The 18,319-nt window shown below is 41.7% G+C and overlaps 1 protein-coding gene across 1 annotated transcript in view; it reads left to right on the plus strand.

Annotated features, from left to right (window-relative positions):
* The window catches only part of LOC106655005 (peroxidase), a 35,715-nt gene that overhangs the window by 11,971 nt on the left and 5,425 nt on the right, over positions 1 to 18,319 (plus strand). The window contains exons 3-4 of the mRNA XM_014375193.2: positions 6,227 to 6,380; positions 9,337 to 9,662. Of these exons, the coding sequence (XP_014230679.1) occupies positions 6,227 to 6,380; positions 9,337 to 9,662 (480 nt within the window). The remainder of the gene's footprint in view (positions 1 to 6,226; positions 6,381 to 9,336; positions 9,663 to 18,319) is intronic.

Here is an 18,319-nt window from a genome sequence, read left to right on the forward strand (position 1 = left end):
ACTTTGCGGGTTTTACCGATTTATACAATGTTATGCAATTTTTCAAAATTAACGTGAATTTCAATACTAATTACTTGAGAAATTTTTTCTTCGTACACATGAAAACTCATATCCAGGTGTATGACCGAGGATCATATCCTGATGATCGCTATTCGCGGAGGTGTCACTTATCCGCGAAGACTTGACTTGGTTAAAAAGTGAGTCTCTGGCAATGATGAGATTGACGGTAAACCTTATATTTACCTATCGAATAGTTGAGTATGACACCACGGGGTGGCGCGAGATCAAATTCACAGATCCCAGAAACACATCATATGATGATGCGAATAAAAACTTACTTCTAGCCAGAAATACGTAAAATTCTATTGCATACCAGCGGCCCGAAAGTAGTATTTCCCGGCCGCTGCGCTAAACGGGATATTGCTATTTTCGGGCCCGGGGTATGTAAAATCGTATACTGGCCTATATCGGGAAAAACAGAAAAGTCCCAGGGCAGTAATATACTATTTTATCGTTACTCTTAAGTAGCTTTAAGCTGGAGTTCAACATTATTTCGAATCTTTTGAAGAAAAGCATAACTTCAAAAGTCATCAATCAAGCCATCATTCTCTCTAGTCAAGCATGCTCCCGCGCATAATCGAAACTCTCGTTTACGGATATATACTATAGCGCTCTTCTTTCTAGCATATAAAGGATTTCTATGAAATTTCTAGCATCATTCGGTAGCGCATTGAGAGTATGGCGTGTTAAAATGACGACTTATTATGCAGGGGCACGTACAAATATATTTAGATACACAGCCTCACTAAAGCATCTGACGATGCAATAGAATGCCCCGTGAGGTAATCTACGTATAAACTGAGAAGCAAACTCATTTTTTACCACTTATAAATAACGATAATTTCAAATGTTATGGCATATAATTATGGAAGATTTATCAATTAAAACGCGGAGAAAATTACATCTGCATTACGTATATCACGAGTGACAAAAAATACCAGCAAGCAGACTACTCTATTCTACATCAATTCAATGCAGTTACAACTGCTCCGTGTGCAATGCTCTATATATGGTTGATTCTCCCGAAATCTGCTTTTTCGGGTATAGAAAACGAAAAAATGGTGAAAAATTTTTTGTCATATTGAACGGCGCGAACTAGTTTACCCTTTTTTAAACCATAAAATATGAATAATTATTGAATCTGGGGCTTTGAGATTTCGTTTTACGAAAACTATGTCCGATTTTATGCTTAAAATCGACTATTTTGGGTTACGGAGGTGACACACACGGAGGTGACAAATCGCTGCTTTGATCAACTATGTAAGAAAAATAAGAAACGCACAAAATTTTCCGCACAACCCGAAATTTGGTCATGAAAAACGAGTCTTTTGACGGGGCGAGCGGTTAAAAAGAATGATCATAGCTCGAGATATTCATGTCCACGGAGGTGACCGTTTTTTTGACACACTTGAATTTTTCAATAGAATAATTATCGCAGCATCGATAAAATGTAAAATTTGAACCCGCAACCTACTCCAATCGAAAGCTGGGCTATAATACTTGACATTTACGTATCTAGCGACATCAAAAATGAGTTAGCGACCCAAAGCAGGCGGTATGTTTAAAATTATTCAGAAGCATGATTAAAATCCGAGACATTTTTCAATTGCGTGGGAAATTTTTTTAAAACATTTTTCAAAGCCCTATAATAGACTTAAACTTTACTCTGGATGTATAGAAGCTGGTCTCATAGTTATTATAGGGTCAGGTGCTAATGAGAATGCATGGTACATGCAAATAGAGTTGATTTTGAGATGTAGACATGCCACGGAGGTGACATTTGGCATGTATATCTTCACGGCAAATTTAACGGACCCTAAAAAATTGAAATATTTATGTCCTATCATGAAGAATACAACAATATTGAATGAATGACCGAGCCAGTTTTGGCTCATCTTCACTAGTTTAAGAATATGGCATAAAGACATGCAAAAAGCAGATTTCAGGAGAATCAACCATATACAGTAGCCAATTCACTCGCGATTCGTCGGGAGCATTGCACGCACGCACCGATATATATGCAAGAAAGCCCAGCGCGCTGCATGTACAATATACCTCAGCGGTGTATATATGGCCAGCAGCGAGCCTCGCCGCGTATATCATAGACGGGAGCAACTGTGCGCGCGATAATCATCTCTACGGAAAAATGATGAATTTTCAATTATGAATGTTGAGTATACAACACACCGAACTCGTCGAGCTCAGGCATAGTAGTAGCACTGCGGCGCATACGTATACATATTCCCCATAGAGCGTACGATAAGAAAGCAAAATATTAATGTCTTAATTAAGGCGCGTTACATTAGGCGCACATTCGGCATGTACAATTACTCCTTTTCCTTTTCCTTCCTTCCGCTTATTTCGAAAATTGAAGTTCGAGCCGCGCCGAGGCACTTCGTGTAATGTTAGAAGAGCGATCGGCTGCAAAAAAAAGTTCGAGTTCGAGTTTCGATGCGGCTGATAAACGCGATGGGAAACATGCAAATGATATCCTGCGCGTTCGGTAATACGGAAGATCTGACGAAATATGTAACTGCGCGCGTAATGACCCTCTAACAACGACTGCTGTACCAGCGACTATAATATGAAGCGAAAAAGAGGGTTTATAACTGCATTACGGAGCGCGGCAGAAAACGAGTGGCACCTTTCGATAATACGTATAACTTCACAGGCTAAGGTGCCGGTAAGGTACTCTTGGCATTTGCGAGTATATTGCATGTATAAAGGATAGCTGTAATCGGATTACGAAAAACACTCTCTATCGTGTGTATATTTACACTGCACACGGCTGCCGCTAGTTACACGCGTTAGAGGCGGTGTATATATACGAGAGCATTATCGAGAGTCAAAATCCAGATGCATACTTTATGATGAATGCTCCGTGGAGAGCACACAGGTGTGTGTATGTATGTATAGCTATGCGCTATAAATGTTTGCGCTTGGTTAGCAAAAAATAGACTCGCATTAATTTACTCGCTATTTATGCGCGAGATTACAGTCGCTTTTGCGGCCTCTCTGGTAACGGGCTTACTCGCGCACACACAAACACACCAAACGCGAGCATTATGTACTTTCGTTTCGTTAAGATGCCGAAGGGATAACGCATAAACTGCTCGGGTGCATATACATGCGTCGCGGCAATTGTTTCCTGCTGCTGCTGCTGCTGCGATGGCCTTGTCGTTGTCGTCGCCGGCCCGAGTAGTCATGTTTCATATATTATAAACATAAAGCCATAAATGATAATTGACAAATTTCATTGCACTCATGAGAACTTGAGAGCCCTGACGAAATGGAACTGTACAGGCTTGGGAAAAAGGGTAAATGTAACAATTTAATGGATTTTATCGTGGAAATTGTCTTTTGCGCGCGCTGCGATTTTCCGCGTGGATATACTTAGGAAAATGTTGTAATGTATTTTAATATAAAGTAATGCCCGTTGGTAAAAAGTAACGAGAAGTCTTTTCAATTGAAGATTGGTGCAATTTTTTGCGACGGCACATTCAATACTATAATTCCACTTCGAGGCTCTGCCACTAAATGGCAAGTATCCTTATGTTAAATCTGCAAGTGGTCAAGTCAAAATAATTCTACTTAATGCTGATTTGGAGCTTGAAATGCTGCGTTTACTCTAATTCTAAGTCAGTTGACAGTTGAATTCACAAATTCAAATGAAAAATGATGCTCACGGCTAATAATTTTCATGATAATTCAAGCTACTGGCTAAAATAGATCCATTTATAAAAAAATCTATAATATTTTTATAATGTTACTCACCATTACTCTTCAACCGGAGTAATTCAATTACAAAAAATATCCAATCCCCGAGAACGAAATATCTAAATAAAGTTGAAAAACCTAGCCGTCGTAACTAACCAAATAAGGATCGTTAATTCCAATAATCTACGAGGCTGGCTGGAAAAATGTTTATCGCCCTCATTTTCCACACCGAATTAAGTTTCGAGCACGCACTTCCGTACGGTCGTTTAGCTGCAAATTCGTATGTAAATGCAAGAGCGAATATCAACTGTAAATAAACTCTGCGCTCGTGCGAGCGCTAAAAGAGGCAAAAAAAAAAAATTTGGTCGTCTTAATTAAGTGGTTACCGTATGATTCTGCATTGCATTAATTCAATAAGTAACTTCATTAATACGGATCTGCTGTCTTTTCGCTTCGGAGTAAGCGATTGTTAGTCGTATCAATTATAAACTGGTTATGATATTTTTTTGTCGGTATAAATTATATAAGTTGTGGGTTTTCTACAAATGATCAAAGTGAAAATTATACTGAAATATTAATGAATTCAGGAGAAACATATTCGAAGCTAGTACGCGTAAAAACTTCAATGACATGTCGAAAGTTGAGAATTTCAGCTTTATTCTCCATTTTCATTAAAAAATTTTCAATCGATCAAACGTTGCTACATGAATTTTACAACGTCCACACGTCAATTGTCCTGAAGAACAAAGATAAAGTGAGATAAAAAAACTCATTATAAATTGGTCACGGTACATTCCAAGAAAATGGGTAGCAAACAATGAAAATAGAAGCTGAGGCGAATTATTACAACGCGTTACCATGCACCACCGCCACGCCACGGCTTGTATAATTTGTCCGCGCGCGTATACGCGAGAGAACACAATCTTTTTTTTTACGAAACTCGAGATTTACTTTATATGCGAGCGACTCATTTAAGTCGCATATAAAATTATGTACATTGTGCGTGCACGCGTGTAAACTCGTTCATTCTTGCAGCTGCTGCTGACATGAATAGAAGCACCTATAATGTAGTAGACTTCCAGCAGAGAGATGTGAGAGTAATCACATGGGTTTTGACACATGGGTGGAATACTTCTCGATTGTTTTAAGCTGAAGAGTCTCTGTATACGCATTATGATGTTTTTTTTGTTGTCTGGTTACTTTTCCAATTCGAAGTGCTTATCCCAATCGGAAGCTATCCTACATGTTATTTCCTTTCGAAAAAGTATATAATTCTCCAGGAAACGCCGAACGAAAACGACGTGCGTGCGATAAGGGAACGTAATCTCGGACTCGGATCTCTCACCGAAGGATCTGTAGTTTTTCTCGCCGATTGTAAGCAGAAGCGTATCTTGCTCCGACACGTGCGTGTTATAGCCGATTTCTGAATTCCATTTCGCGTGTTTTATTCACGCTGAAATCGCATCACACACACATACTATAGGCACGGTGCGGCGCGCAACAACTGCTCTCGTTTTTCCTTAAATATTTATAAACTTATTATTACAACACGAGATAATTATAGCTCTGGGGAACAGGAGCACGAGTTAATTTCTTCTCTTTTCCTTTATTTTTCATTCTTTCTTTTTTTTTATGAAATTCGCTCGCCCATTCCATTATTATATTCGGTACACACGCGCGAGTTATAAGCGCGTAAAAATGTGATATCAACACTCCGCGCCTCGACGCTCGCAACAGCTCTTGATTGTTACGCGTGCCTTTGATATTTCGACGCCTTCTGCCAGCTATGCGCGCCGCACACGTTGAAATTAAAATCATGTACGCGGCGATATATAGATATATATTATACGCGAAGCTCCTTTCATACAGTTTTCTCGTCGTGTACACATTATATACGTGTAATTCGCTCGACTGGCTGAAGTACTACTATACTGCACATATTTACATCGCCACGCAACGCGGAAAAATAGAAAGAAAGTTTCATTTTTTTTTCTACGTACATACGTCAAAGTCGCATTCGCGCGCATATAATGTAATCTGTACGGGTGTGTGCGTGCGCAAATTGCGCGTCTTTAAATACACGTTAGAGCTATATAGTATGAGCTATTTTCGCATAGCGATGATGCACGCTTAATGTTTAGCTTTTCATCGCGATATTAAGTTATGCAAATGGTAATCGTTATCATAATCGCGTAGAGCTGCTACGTATAATATGGTACAGATGGTCTGTGTGAATCGAGTTTAAATTCATTCAAATTACATGCATTTACCCCGAGATTGCAGTTACACAAAAGATATAATATTACGTGTAATATCAAAGACAATGCGATATTACGAGCTGTTACTTTGTCTCGAATATACATTATTATACTTAGCACACGCGTTTGCTAATATCTCGACAATCTATATGTACTACAATGCATCACTTATTTTTATTTTCATTTTCTAGACGACTTGTCCGTGGACGAGACTCGCTTCGATTATCCAAAGTATCCAAAGAAGTACGTGCTGACGAGGCCGACGAAGCATCCACTGCTGACGCTCATCTATCCACATCAGACCCACACGCCAGCTCCGTATCTGCTGTATACGCCCAAGAGCAGGTAATTGTATTTATTTATATATTTTTTTGTTTTTTTGCTCGGCAATCCTCGATATCGGGTGTTTTCTCACGCGCTTGCAGGCCTAGTCGCAGCAGATTACGTAACGCACCAAGGTATTACTTGCGACGAAAAATTGAAATTCGCTCGCTGATGGGTAACTCCGCGGCGGTGGGTGCTGCAGTTTATAATCTCGGGTGCGTTGGCTTTTGAATTTAAATGTATTCAAATTTTGCCCTAAAACAAAGACTCGTTCGAGATAATGTGCGAGAAAATTGCGTGAACACGAGTTGGCTCAAGCTTTTTCACGTGAAAATGTACTGTGCGTTTTTTCGGTACGGTACTTAGTGAATTTTTAAAAATTATATTTTTGCACAATATCGATTTGATCGAAAACCGTTTATCAAAATAGCAGAAAAACTTTATTGACATATTTAATTAAATTTTTCCAACGAAAAACCTTCGATTCCCATGAACTATGTACGAGGAAAGCTCGAAGGTCGCCCTTCGCGCTCGCACTTTCAGAAAATAAATGTGAAGGGCAAACGGGCACAGACTTGCGAATGCGCTCGAGTGGAGTCGTGCCACAGCATATTGTGCATAGTTAAATGAATTCCGCGCTGCAGAGGGAAATAAATTAAATTTTCTTATCTCGGAACTGGCCTACACGTTTTGAATCTGTTAAACGGCTTCGCGCGCGCGCGCATGTGTTTGCTTGTACGTACTATAGAAAAGAGTAAAATAGTTTTATTGCATTTTCATGTAGCTCTGCATTGAATGGAAAATAATTTTTTGTTGTCCGATTCGCGGTTGCACGGCTTTTTGTAAAATCTCGGGTAGCATCGATTACGTGACCGTGACCGATAGAATCGCTATAAATATAAAGCTGTGCTCCTTGCGTATATATATATGTAAGGCCATTTATCGCGATCGACGTATATATCTGCAACTTTTATCGTACGAGCGCGTAATAATGGCAAAGAGGCTAGGACTCTAAAGAGAGGGAGAGAAAATAAATCAAATAAACTTTCAATTATTTAACTATAGCAAAGGGTTAACGACTGCAAAGAGTAATGTAACGCCACCATATTTTTGTCTCGGTCAGTGAAGGTGATAAAAATAGTGTTTTATACACGTTAGCGTATGGATGCAGCAACGTAACAAGTCGCGGAGAAAGTATTGAAAAGGTCAACGAGTCGATCCGTAAATGTATGGGTTTCACAAAATTTTAGTCTTTCAAGGTGTTGCCTCGTAAAGTATGCATGCTACACATCATGAGTTGAAATTCGATCCTTCCTCCGAAATGATTGATTGTCAAAGTCACGACATCAGAAGAAAATTAATTTAATGTAATAATTTTAATTTATGACGAAACACTTTAAGTTCACACAGTACTACATTGATTTCTAGTACACTATCGTTTGTTATATATGCCGACTTGGCAACACTTCAAAAACCAAACGCAGGTGGTGCGAAACAGAAAGAATCACTCGGTTTCATTATGCTTTTAAAATTCCGAAAATACAAAGTAATTTGAGACGATGCATACATACATACAGATACATACATACGATACATACAAAATACACAGTAATTTGAGACGATGCGTTCCAAAAACACAGTAATTTGAGGTGATCGATAAAAATTCAGATACATTCGTTTTTGGCCATGCTTCAATTACACGAAGCGCGATAACCCACCTACCGGTTAGTCGCGAAGCCCATTTCGTGAATTTCAAGAGCAGTAGTTGGACAATTATTTTTCTCCGAAATTATACTGATTACATACATTATTAAGTCATGTACGCAAACCCTTATGTATAAATACAAGAAGCGCAATGTATATTATGTATACATATGTGTCGTCGTTTACTATTATTTAAACGAGCTGGTCGCGGAAGGAACACGCTCGATCGCGAGAAAAACGGAAGCAACGATCGCTCGTAAACGCTCGATGCTGCATCTTACATTAGGTTAAACTGCATAAGCAGCGCACATCGTCCCTAGGAAGTCTCTTCTACACACATAGCGGCGTACGTGTCTTTATATATTTTAGCTCGCTCGCGTGTGTGTGCTCCCTCAACGTAATCGCTAATAGAGACGATGTGTTGGTATATGTACGTACGTACGTACGTATAATACAGATGAATTGTATAGGCTGCAATTAGCTAGATTATATACTGCACGTAGTAGCAGTGGTATACGGTGTGTATGTACGACGGCGCGTGTGCGGAAAAGTACACTTTTTTTCTTTCTCTCTCTCGTTTTTTCTCCGTCGTTGACAGGAGGAATGCGCTCAACGATCTCGAGACAAAAAAATCTTCCTATTTATATACATGCATTTTATACGGTGGGTAAATGAGCGCGCGTGGCTGCGATTCCTGTATATACAACGTATATAATAATTATCACATGCACGCAGGAGTGTTTCGAGGATTTTTTTATCCTCCTCAGAACTGAAATTATACATGTACAACTATTGGTAGCTGTGCGTGCAAGCGCCACATACGTCACAGCTCTGTTGATACGTTGCGGTCGCGTTCAAGCTCTGCGCGACGTGATGAAATGCAGAGAAAGTCCTGAGCTTGAGAGAGAGACAGAGACTCGTTCTTATTTACGGGCGCATATATAAATGCAACTTTAGGCTGCACCACCCGTAAAAATATACATATGGATATTCTATATTTCTCGTTTGCATAATAAACAACCTGCTACCGTAAGATTCGCTCTAAAAATAGTGACTATATCGTGTATAGGAGACACGATACTACCTCTCTCGCGCGACTCCGTAATTTTCGGTCATCGGGGCTGCTGCTATCGTTAAATATTTTACGACTCTACATCACGTCGTAACTAATGACTAAAGCGATGCATCGCGTAACGCTTTTCAAAATTTCTCCGTCTGCGAAAAAGTCAACCTCACCATATCTTGATGTCCGTATATGATTTCGTTTTTTTAGCATCCACCAGTATACGCCGAACGGCCTGCCGATAGTCGTGCCACCGAGAGCCCAACCACCGCCGTCACCTTCGCCGTTGCCGTTGCCGCTGCCTCTGCACGCCCATCCTCATCATCATCATCATCATCATCAGCATCGTCGGCCACCGCCGGTCTATCCGATCCCGACGGCCGCGGCGCCGAGTAGCTGCAACATCAACGAACCCCTGGCCTGCCCGAGCTCGCGATACCGCAGCTACGACGGTAGCTGCAACAATCTGCGCGAGCCCAGCTGGGGCGCCGCCAATACGCGATACTCGCGTCTCGCACCAGCCAACTACGCTGATAGTGAGTATACGATGATTGATTATAAATTAATTTTCCATGTAGCCAGATGTTTTTGAGTAAGAGACTGCTTTCGATACAATCGACTCAATACAATGAAGAATATGAAATAAAGAATGCACAGGAATAGTTATTTACACATCAAGGGCTGTATGCTTCGCTTCGCTACGCAGCCTCGGCGACTACAGCGCCCCAACGCTGCAAACACACCTCGACTGTATCCACACCGCTAACAGCCATTGATGTGTTAACAATTTTTCTGCATAAGAGCTCGTTTTGAGAACTATATCATGCATAATTGTTATGTTCCATTTAATTTCTTTATGGCACTCTAAACTAAAAACTGTAACTTGGCCGCTAGTTTTCGGCTCTCGTCTACATACTGTATATGCGTATGTCTCGTGTAAAATACTGTACATGCAACTTGTGTGGATATGTTTTTTCTGAAAAACGAGAGGTTGCATAAAGCACTGGTTGTGCCACCTTGAATCTCATTACACTGATTTTCCTAGTGTCTTGATGAGTAGAGTCGGTATAACATCGGTCACGCTGCATTTCTTTCCATTATTCAGTTTCTACTGCTTCATTTTTACAGTCATCGTGTTTAGTGCGAACACAAACATGAATTAAAAATGACATTTCTATCTCGTGTAGATATGTTTGTATTCAAGAAAGAGAGGTTAAAGGCAGCGCGAGTTGGCCTGCCACTTTGACATGTAGCAGACAGCACAGGCTACACGCACGCGAGCTGAGCGAGTCGTCTCGGCTCGAGTCTGCGGGATCGCATACAGTCGAGGAGAGCAGCGCGCTACGTGGCGACAATTCACACTTCTCCTCGACTGTAATCAGGGCTCCTCGACTGTAATCAGGGCTCCTCGACCTGTATTCAATTGATTTCAGTACGAGGAGAAGTGTGAATTGTCGCCACATAGCGCGCTGCTCTCCTCGACTGTATACGAATGCCTTACTCACTGAGCACGCTCAGCGCGAAATCAGCCTCAAACGGGCTCGTATGCTGAAAAAGCATTTCTGTAGCATCTGTGTCTTTTCGGCTCCGTACGTGAATTCATGAGAATTCCCATGGTTATACATAGTCGAACGCACGTAATCGATCAGAGTCGTTATGCATATGGCGAGCCACCAATATGCTGCTCTAACACTTTCTCTTGTTTTACGAATTTCGTGATGCTACAATAGGCCTCTTTTACGGTTCTTATTGATTCTTCTATATTAATTGACTTGGAATTCAAAAAAGCAAGGCGTTGTGAGATAAATGAATGAGAAATCTTTATTTCTTGGAACTGTGTCATTTATATGGTAGGTCATTTGAAGCTATTGTAGACAGTCGAAAACATTGCATCCTATAGCTCCAAATCCGTTCATCCGTTCATTCCAAAGCCGTACATATACGATCCCATTCTTGACGGAACAGTATTTCTATCGGTGCGTCGCTTCGCATGTGCGTTCTTTTCTCTATACGTATATTGTAATGTGTAGGCAGTACACTTCAAGGCACAGTAGCCTGAAAAAATTATAAGATCGCATCCGCAGCGGCAAGTGATATTCGTGGCAAGAAATTTTAAATATCGTAAATTGTAAGCGACTGTAGGGCTGTGTTTGAGTGCGCATAACAATGGTGGAGTACGTTGAGATTTTTTATGTTTTTATATTTTTTGTGTGTTATCAATTGCTAAGCTGGGCTTACCCTATCTTCATGAGAAAGTACAATTTAAAAAAATTAAAAAGATTACGAAAAGAAGCCAATTGGGAGATCGAAGAGCAGCGAATAGATATTCTCCGGGTACTTTATGATTTAAGCGTCGATTGGAAGAGTCGACTTCCCGACCTCCGGGATATTCTTCGAGCCGAAGAGATCGAACGTCTTCTCATCGATTCCGTAAACTACGTGTGTGATAGTGGCAAACTGTTTGACGAAGGAATAGAGTTTATCATTTTTGCGAGCAGGACCGGTTACAAAGATAAACCTGCCGTTGGTGAAGACGGCAAGCCATTGTCGCGTCGCACTACACCACTACATCTTTTTCATGCCGCTCGTAGAGGTTATCTCGTTGAAGATCTTTTTAAAATATACGATATATTTGATGTGAATTACACCGACGAAACTGGACGGTCGCATTTTCACGTAGCCTGTGAGTTTGGCTGCGACGACGCTGTCCAGAAGTTCCTCGAGTTCGGCCAGGATCCCAATATCCTCCTGCCACGTACAGGTGATTCGCCCTTGCACTTGGCTCTGAAAAATCAAAGAAAAGGAGTAGTCACTATACTCCTGAGAACAGGCGCGAATCCGAATATAGTCAATGTAGAAGGAGCGACTCCACTGCACATTATCTGCCGTGACAGCCAAAAAGATGATTTGGCGTTATTCTTCCTTACGTTATTCTTTGAGACCTGTAATGAAAAAAACCTAAAGTTACTAGTCAATGCCCAAGATGAGTTGGGCCGCACACCCCTGCAATTAACCGTGGAGAATATTATGCCCCGGTCGGTCGATGCACTCTTGAATCATGGGGCCGATCTGTCAAGCTTCGTTTTTCCCGATATCAGTTGCTTTGACAAGGTATCATCGCCGCCTGATTTCATGTTAACGTCTAGCGTGATGATCATCGTCGAAAGTTTAGAGAACACAGGATACGAACTGGACCGAAGCGACGCCCTGACGATAATGGAATTTTTCACGAAGCGCAAAATTTTCAAGAGGCTTAAGGATCTTGACAAATGTCAATGCTATAACATGTATTCTTATACGTATTACCACATAGAAGATCAAGACTCAATCATGGAATGGGTGTATTCAGGGTTCATGTTCGATCATTTGCACTTCTTTCAAAAGCATGATAAAGTTTGTATTTGGTGCATCTGCTATCGCATGTCGAGAAAATTTTTCCGAGAATGGGCGCTAGATTGTTTCTCGGAGCTGTTACAGTACCGGCTGCCGCTTGAGTGCGTTGAACCGATAATCGATCAGCTAACGAGCCAAGAATTATGTAACATTTGTTTGGCTACTGCAATCAGAAGCTCTTGATAGCGATATGCGTATTTGAAGTATTTTTTTTAATGTTTATTGCTGTTTCATTTTGCATAATTTTCATTTAAATAAATATATTATAAAACCGCAGTCAGTTTCAAGTCTAAAGCATTATTGAATCTGAAAAAATATAAACATCCAGTTAAGATTAATGTACCCTGACCCTGTCACAAAAAAATTTATTCAGAAAAATGGAATTACAAAATTTTTATCCAATATAAAAATATACTCGCGCATTTCCGGCACGAGTTGATCGTATATATAGTCAAACGACACGTATACGATCGAAGTAATTGATACCAGTTAAAACTTACATGAAATTGCATTTTTTTTGGGGAGAGATGAAACCTAGTCTACTTTATGTTTTTGGGTGCGCTGAATTCATTGCCGATGTTATTTTTTACCTAAAACATCAGCGTCAGGGTGAAAATCGAGGGTGAAAGAGTTTTTCGCTGATATCTCGCGAACGAAGCAAGATACAGAAAAACTAATTGCACCAATCGATTCCTCGTGAAATTTTACATCGAATCACACTTTAAATTTTTCAAGTGTCAGTGCAAAATTGTTCACAATATTGAAAAATTAGTTTACAGTGGCCGTAGTGTATAGCAGCGTTGGTTTCAGTGGGCTCTACGCTCACAGTCTATGCCGAGTAAGCGCCGCCAGTGGCGAAAAACCGAAACATTCGAGCCGCAGTTGAGCGCAGTGAGCCCGATCGTGACAGAAACTAGATGGCGCTTTACACTGCTTGTATATCTATATTTATAATACCTATAGATATACACAGTGTATAGCGCCATATTGTTTTCTGTCACGATCGGGCTCACTGGTTGAGCGGTCAGCGATCTATGCGCGCGAAGGAATATTCAAATTTTTTTTCAGCTTTTTTATCTTCTAAACATAAACATAATCCTATTCATAAATTTTTTGTTAATGTGTTGCTTTTATTTGATTTTTTTGATTAATAATATGGTGTATCTTACATTATTATCGAACAATCTCTTATATGATACTTTTATCGAAGAAATAGTCGAGCGATGTTTGCACGCGTTACGTAAATATATGCGCATCGTTTTTATTTGTTAATATATATTAGATCAAAATGTACATTAGATTAATACGGTATAAAATGATGGTGCATCGGCAAGAAAACATTAACAAAGCCAAACACGGGCTCTGCATCTATGTTAACCAATGTACCATTTTAGAATTGATAAATATTATAACAATTATTAATAACAACACCTACTATTTAATTCATCATTCAGTTATTAATATTGATCTAATAAGTTCAAAAATAACTTCGCGCTTATGGTAGTGACTGCTCGACTGCGCGCTTCAATTTCTCGCCACCGTGGCGCTTACTCGGCATAGACTGTGAGCGTAGAGCCCACTGAAACCAACGCTGGTGTATAGTGGTAGTGGTAATGTTAGTGGTAGTGGGGGCCGGCGGCGCAGCGCTATAGTATATCTATATATGTCGCTTCCCCTTCGCTGCCGGCCCCCACTACCTAGATTTTTAATTTCAAATCGCTATTAGACATACCCCGTGCTCCATTGTAAGCACATGTTTTTTTTCTCTCTGTAGAGAGAGAGAGTAATTCGTAGCTCAAGAAAAAAATCAGTCGATGTGTAGACGTTGCAACGTGCACAGTGAACGAGTGGCTGCTGCTACCCTAGATTTTCAGTTTCAAATCGCTACTAGACGTACCTCGTTCTTCATTGTAAGCACATGTTTTTTTTCTCTCTGTAGAAAGATAGTGATTCGTAGCCCAAGAAAAGAATTAGTCCATGTGAAGACGCTGCGACGTGAACAGCTAAAACAGATCGCCACTGGTGTTAGTGATTTTTGTGACAGAAATTAATATAATATCCTAAATTATAAACAATTTTGTGTTGTGTGTAAGTGCGCGTTTAAACGATAACAATGTCCAACAACATGTCCGATCAAATGTTCAGTGGTGAAGACAGCTGGGGTTACAAAATTCACGCCGATGTTGAGAATCACGTGGCTGATTCGTATGAAAAAATGACTTGTTTGATGATGTTAGTAATTGACGATTTTGAATGGGAGAACAAAGATCAGCGAATAAATTTTCTCCGGGCAGTTTATAACTTGACCGTTGATTGGGATACCCAACTTCCAGATCTTCGGGAAGCATTCGTTTGTCCCGAACAAATTGAAATGCTTCTCTCCGATTCCATAGATTGTATGTATCCCTGGAGTGGTAATAACGAAATAGGGAGAGAGTTTATCGACTTCGTAATCAGGACCGGCTACAAAGACGAGCCCGAAGTTGACGATTACGGCAGGTTACTGCACCGTCGCACCACCGCGATTCATCGAGCGGCAACGAGCAATAATCGCGACATCGTCCCTCAACTTTTTAAAATATACAACAGATTCGACGTGAACTACATCGACGAGTACGGACTGTCGCATTTCCACATAGCCTGTCAGTTTAGCTGCGACGACGTGGTCCAGAAGTACCTCGAGCTCGGCCAGGATCCCAATCTGCTCATGCCCAAGACAACGTATACTCCGCTACATTTGGCTCTATGGTACTGCAATGAGAGGGTGATCGAGCTGCTACTGAGAGGAGGTGCCGACGCTTGGCTGACCAACGCGAGGGGCGAGACGCTCATACACATCATTTGCCAGGAGGACTACCTGGGAAACGCGGCGGAGACGTTCTTCGAAGTCGCCTATGAAATGCGACTAACGCTGCCGGTAAACGACGTCGACAGAGCTGGCCATCCGCCGCTGTGCTTGGCTGCGGGCAAAGGCTCGATGATGATAGTCAAATGGTTGCTGATCAATGGTGCTGATCCGAACACGTTCGACGTGCACGGAGTGGCACCTCTTCATGTGATTTGTGACAAATCGACGGACGACCACGACTTGTTGCAGCTATTCTTCGAGGTCTGTGACAAACTCGCACAGCCGGTGCACCTCGACGCTCGGGACTCGTCGGGGAACACACCGTTGCACTTGGCTCTAAAATGCGGCAATATGAACGTGGCCCTGCTTCTGCTGTTGAGAGGCGCCGATCCGAACGCGGCCAACCAGGACGACTCGACGGCTTTGCACGTTCTTTGCCAGAGGTACGCAGGCCGCGACGATTACTTTATGGAGGTAATGTTCAAGATTAGCGATGACCATGGTCGAACGATTCTGGTCAATGCCCAGGACAATGAGGGCAATACGCCGCTGCACGTGGCTCTGGCGCGGCCGTCGTGGGAGCACGCGACTTGGCTCCCGATTCTGCTGAGCCAGGGCGCCGATGTAAGTTTGACCAACGTCAAAGGATCCACGCCTCTTCACCAATTGTGCATGAATCACCAAGCCAACGTCGAATCGGTGAGGATGTTGTTCGAGCTCGGCAACGGAGCCCTATCACCGCCACCGATCGATGCCCCAGACAAGAGAGGTTTTGCACCGTTGCTCCTGGCTCTGCTGTTCTGTCCCCAGGAGGTGGTCGAAGAGCTGCTTAGAAGGGGCGCTGATTCGAGTGTGACCGACAATAAGGGATACACACCTCTGCACGTAATTTGCGCGAGAAACAACGACGAAGACGATACTCTGGCTACACTATCGGCTGCCAATTCTCTGCTGCGATATGATCATTGACGAGCTGTCGAAAAAAGATTTATATAATGTTTTCATAGCGGCTTGTTAGCCATAAGCATTTTTGTAATATTTTATTATGTCGATTATTATAAGTTTTTCATCTCATTAAAATAAATGAATTTAAAAAAATAAGTTTTGCTTTTTTTTTATTAACAAGAACACCAATCTCAAATAATGCAATCATTACCACGGCGCATCATCGAAACCAAAATTATCTCTTAACTTATAGAAAATATAAATCTTAAAAAAAATCATAATGAAGTCGCAATTAAAAAGTTCAAATACTTGTGAAATACTAACTCGACGGATCGGTTATTCGGACATCTCTAATAATAATGATAGCGACAATCTAACACAAGAAAATCGCGCACTTGCAGTTACGAGTACAGACTTTTTTTCTAATTATCCATTCAAGCTATTCGCGCGCGCTCAGTGCCGGACTGACACACGTTCTAATTGTCGAACGCCTTGGAGGACTTTCGCGCGTTCGAGCCTCGAGGGGGCCGCCCATATAGGATATAACGCGGAGATGACGAGATAATGCCCATAAATTTGCATACGAGCTGCTGGGCCCTTGGAGCGCGCCTCGAAGCGAGAACAGCGTAACGCGAGTACGGCAATCGCTATATAACCTACGTAATACGCCGCAGCGGCTCTCGCGTGCGCTTATCTCTTCCTATCAACGTTACATTATTGCAAACTCCACAGACGTTGCGCTAATCGCGTTAATACCAATGGGCGAAACACTTGTACTTGATTATTTTTTTATTTTTACTTTTCATTTCAATGATTTATGCACGGCGTGGCAAAGATTTTTCCGATCGATGGGGCGCGCTCAGCTGCTCTCGGCTGCGTGTTTTGATTTATCGATGCGCGGTTTCATCATCGTAATACAAATCGAGAGCTACGTAATTAAAAGGGAAGAAAAAAAATTAAGGGAAATTAAAAACACGACTCGCACGTGTCTGCGTAACTCGAGCGCGCGAGCGCGTGTGCGCACAATTATAGCAGGTTCCAATGGAAAAAAATAAAATCGCAGCTCGTTGTTCGCTAAAATAAGCCCGATTTTTCATCGCGATACATTATTTAAGAGAGATAAAATAAAAATAAATAAATAACGACTTTTTCTCTCTCAGCGGCCTAATTTCATCTCGACGATCTAATCTATCACACAGTAGGCTGGTTGGCTGCTGCTGCTGTTGCTGGGGACGTGAATCGCGTGAGAGCCGTGGCGCCCGCGACACCCGGACTCTCCAAGCTTGAAAGAGAGAGAGAGAGATTATGTCACGCTAACCGCGAGCTCGACTAGCGATCGGTAACAATAATGTGAACCCCGCGCGATGTGATGTAGGTCCCGAGATCTTATTAAATCGTATATCGGGCCTGCGCCGTAATAAAACTTGTAACGCCGTGCGCGCATTACGACGAAATTATTATCGGTGCCTGGGCTCCAAAGACGACGACGATGTGAAGCAGGTTACTCGATCGCTCTCGGGATCGATGTATTTATAATTGACTCGTCGAGTAAGTCTGTGTGTCTGTGTAATATCGTAAATTGTTTCGCCCTGCGCTAATTGAATATTTCTCCATTGATTCGGTACAAGCCCCCGAGGGCGGTTCGCGATGACCTTTTTTTTGCAATTAACTTGCGCGCCGCGCAATGCTCGCACATATAAACCACTTTACAACTTATGTACGTGTATCTCGCGCGCCGCGCGTGGATCACTTTCGTACGTGTCTCACTGTATTACTGTACTTCGCTTCGTTTTTTCGTCGTCGTCGCTCGCTCGCGTGATTATCCCCTCGATTGGCTTTCCCGTGCGTTCTGCGTTGCATATTATATATGTGTATCGATTGTGAGTGTAGAGTACATTGGGCCAAAAAAAGCGCCTCGAACTGTTACTTGGAAAAGCCGCGGCTTACATGATAATTATTGCGATTCGTGAGCGAGCTTCGCACGAGCTCCATTATACATATTATATT

This window comes from Trichogramma pretiosum, unplaced genomic scaffold (genome assembly GCF_000599845.2).
Source record: "Trichogramma pretiosum strain Unisexual culture from Peru unplaced genomic scaffold, Tpre_2.0 scaffold1, whole genome shotgun sequence".
Taxonomy (NCBI): Eukaryota; Metazoa; Arthropoda; class Insecta; order Hymenoptera; family Trichogrammatidae; genus Trichogramma; species Trichogramma pretiosum.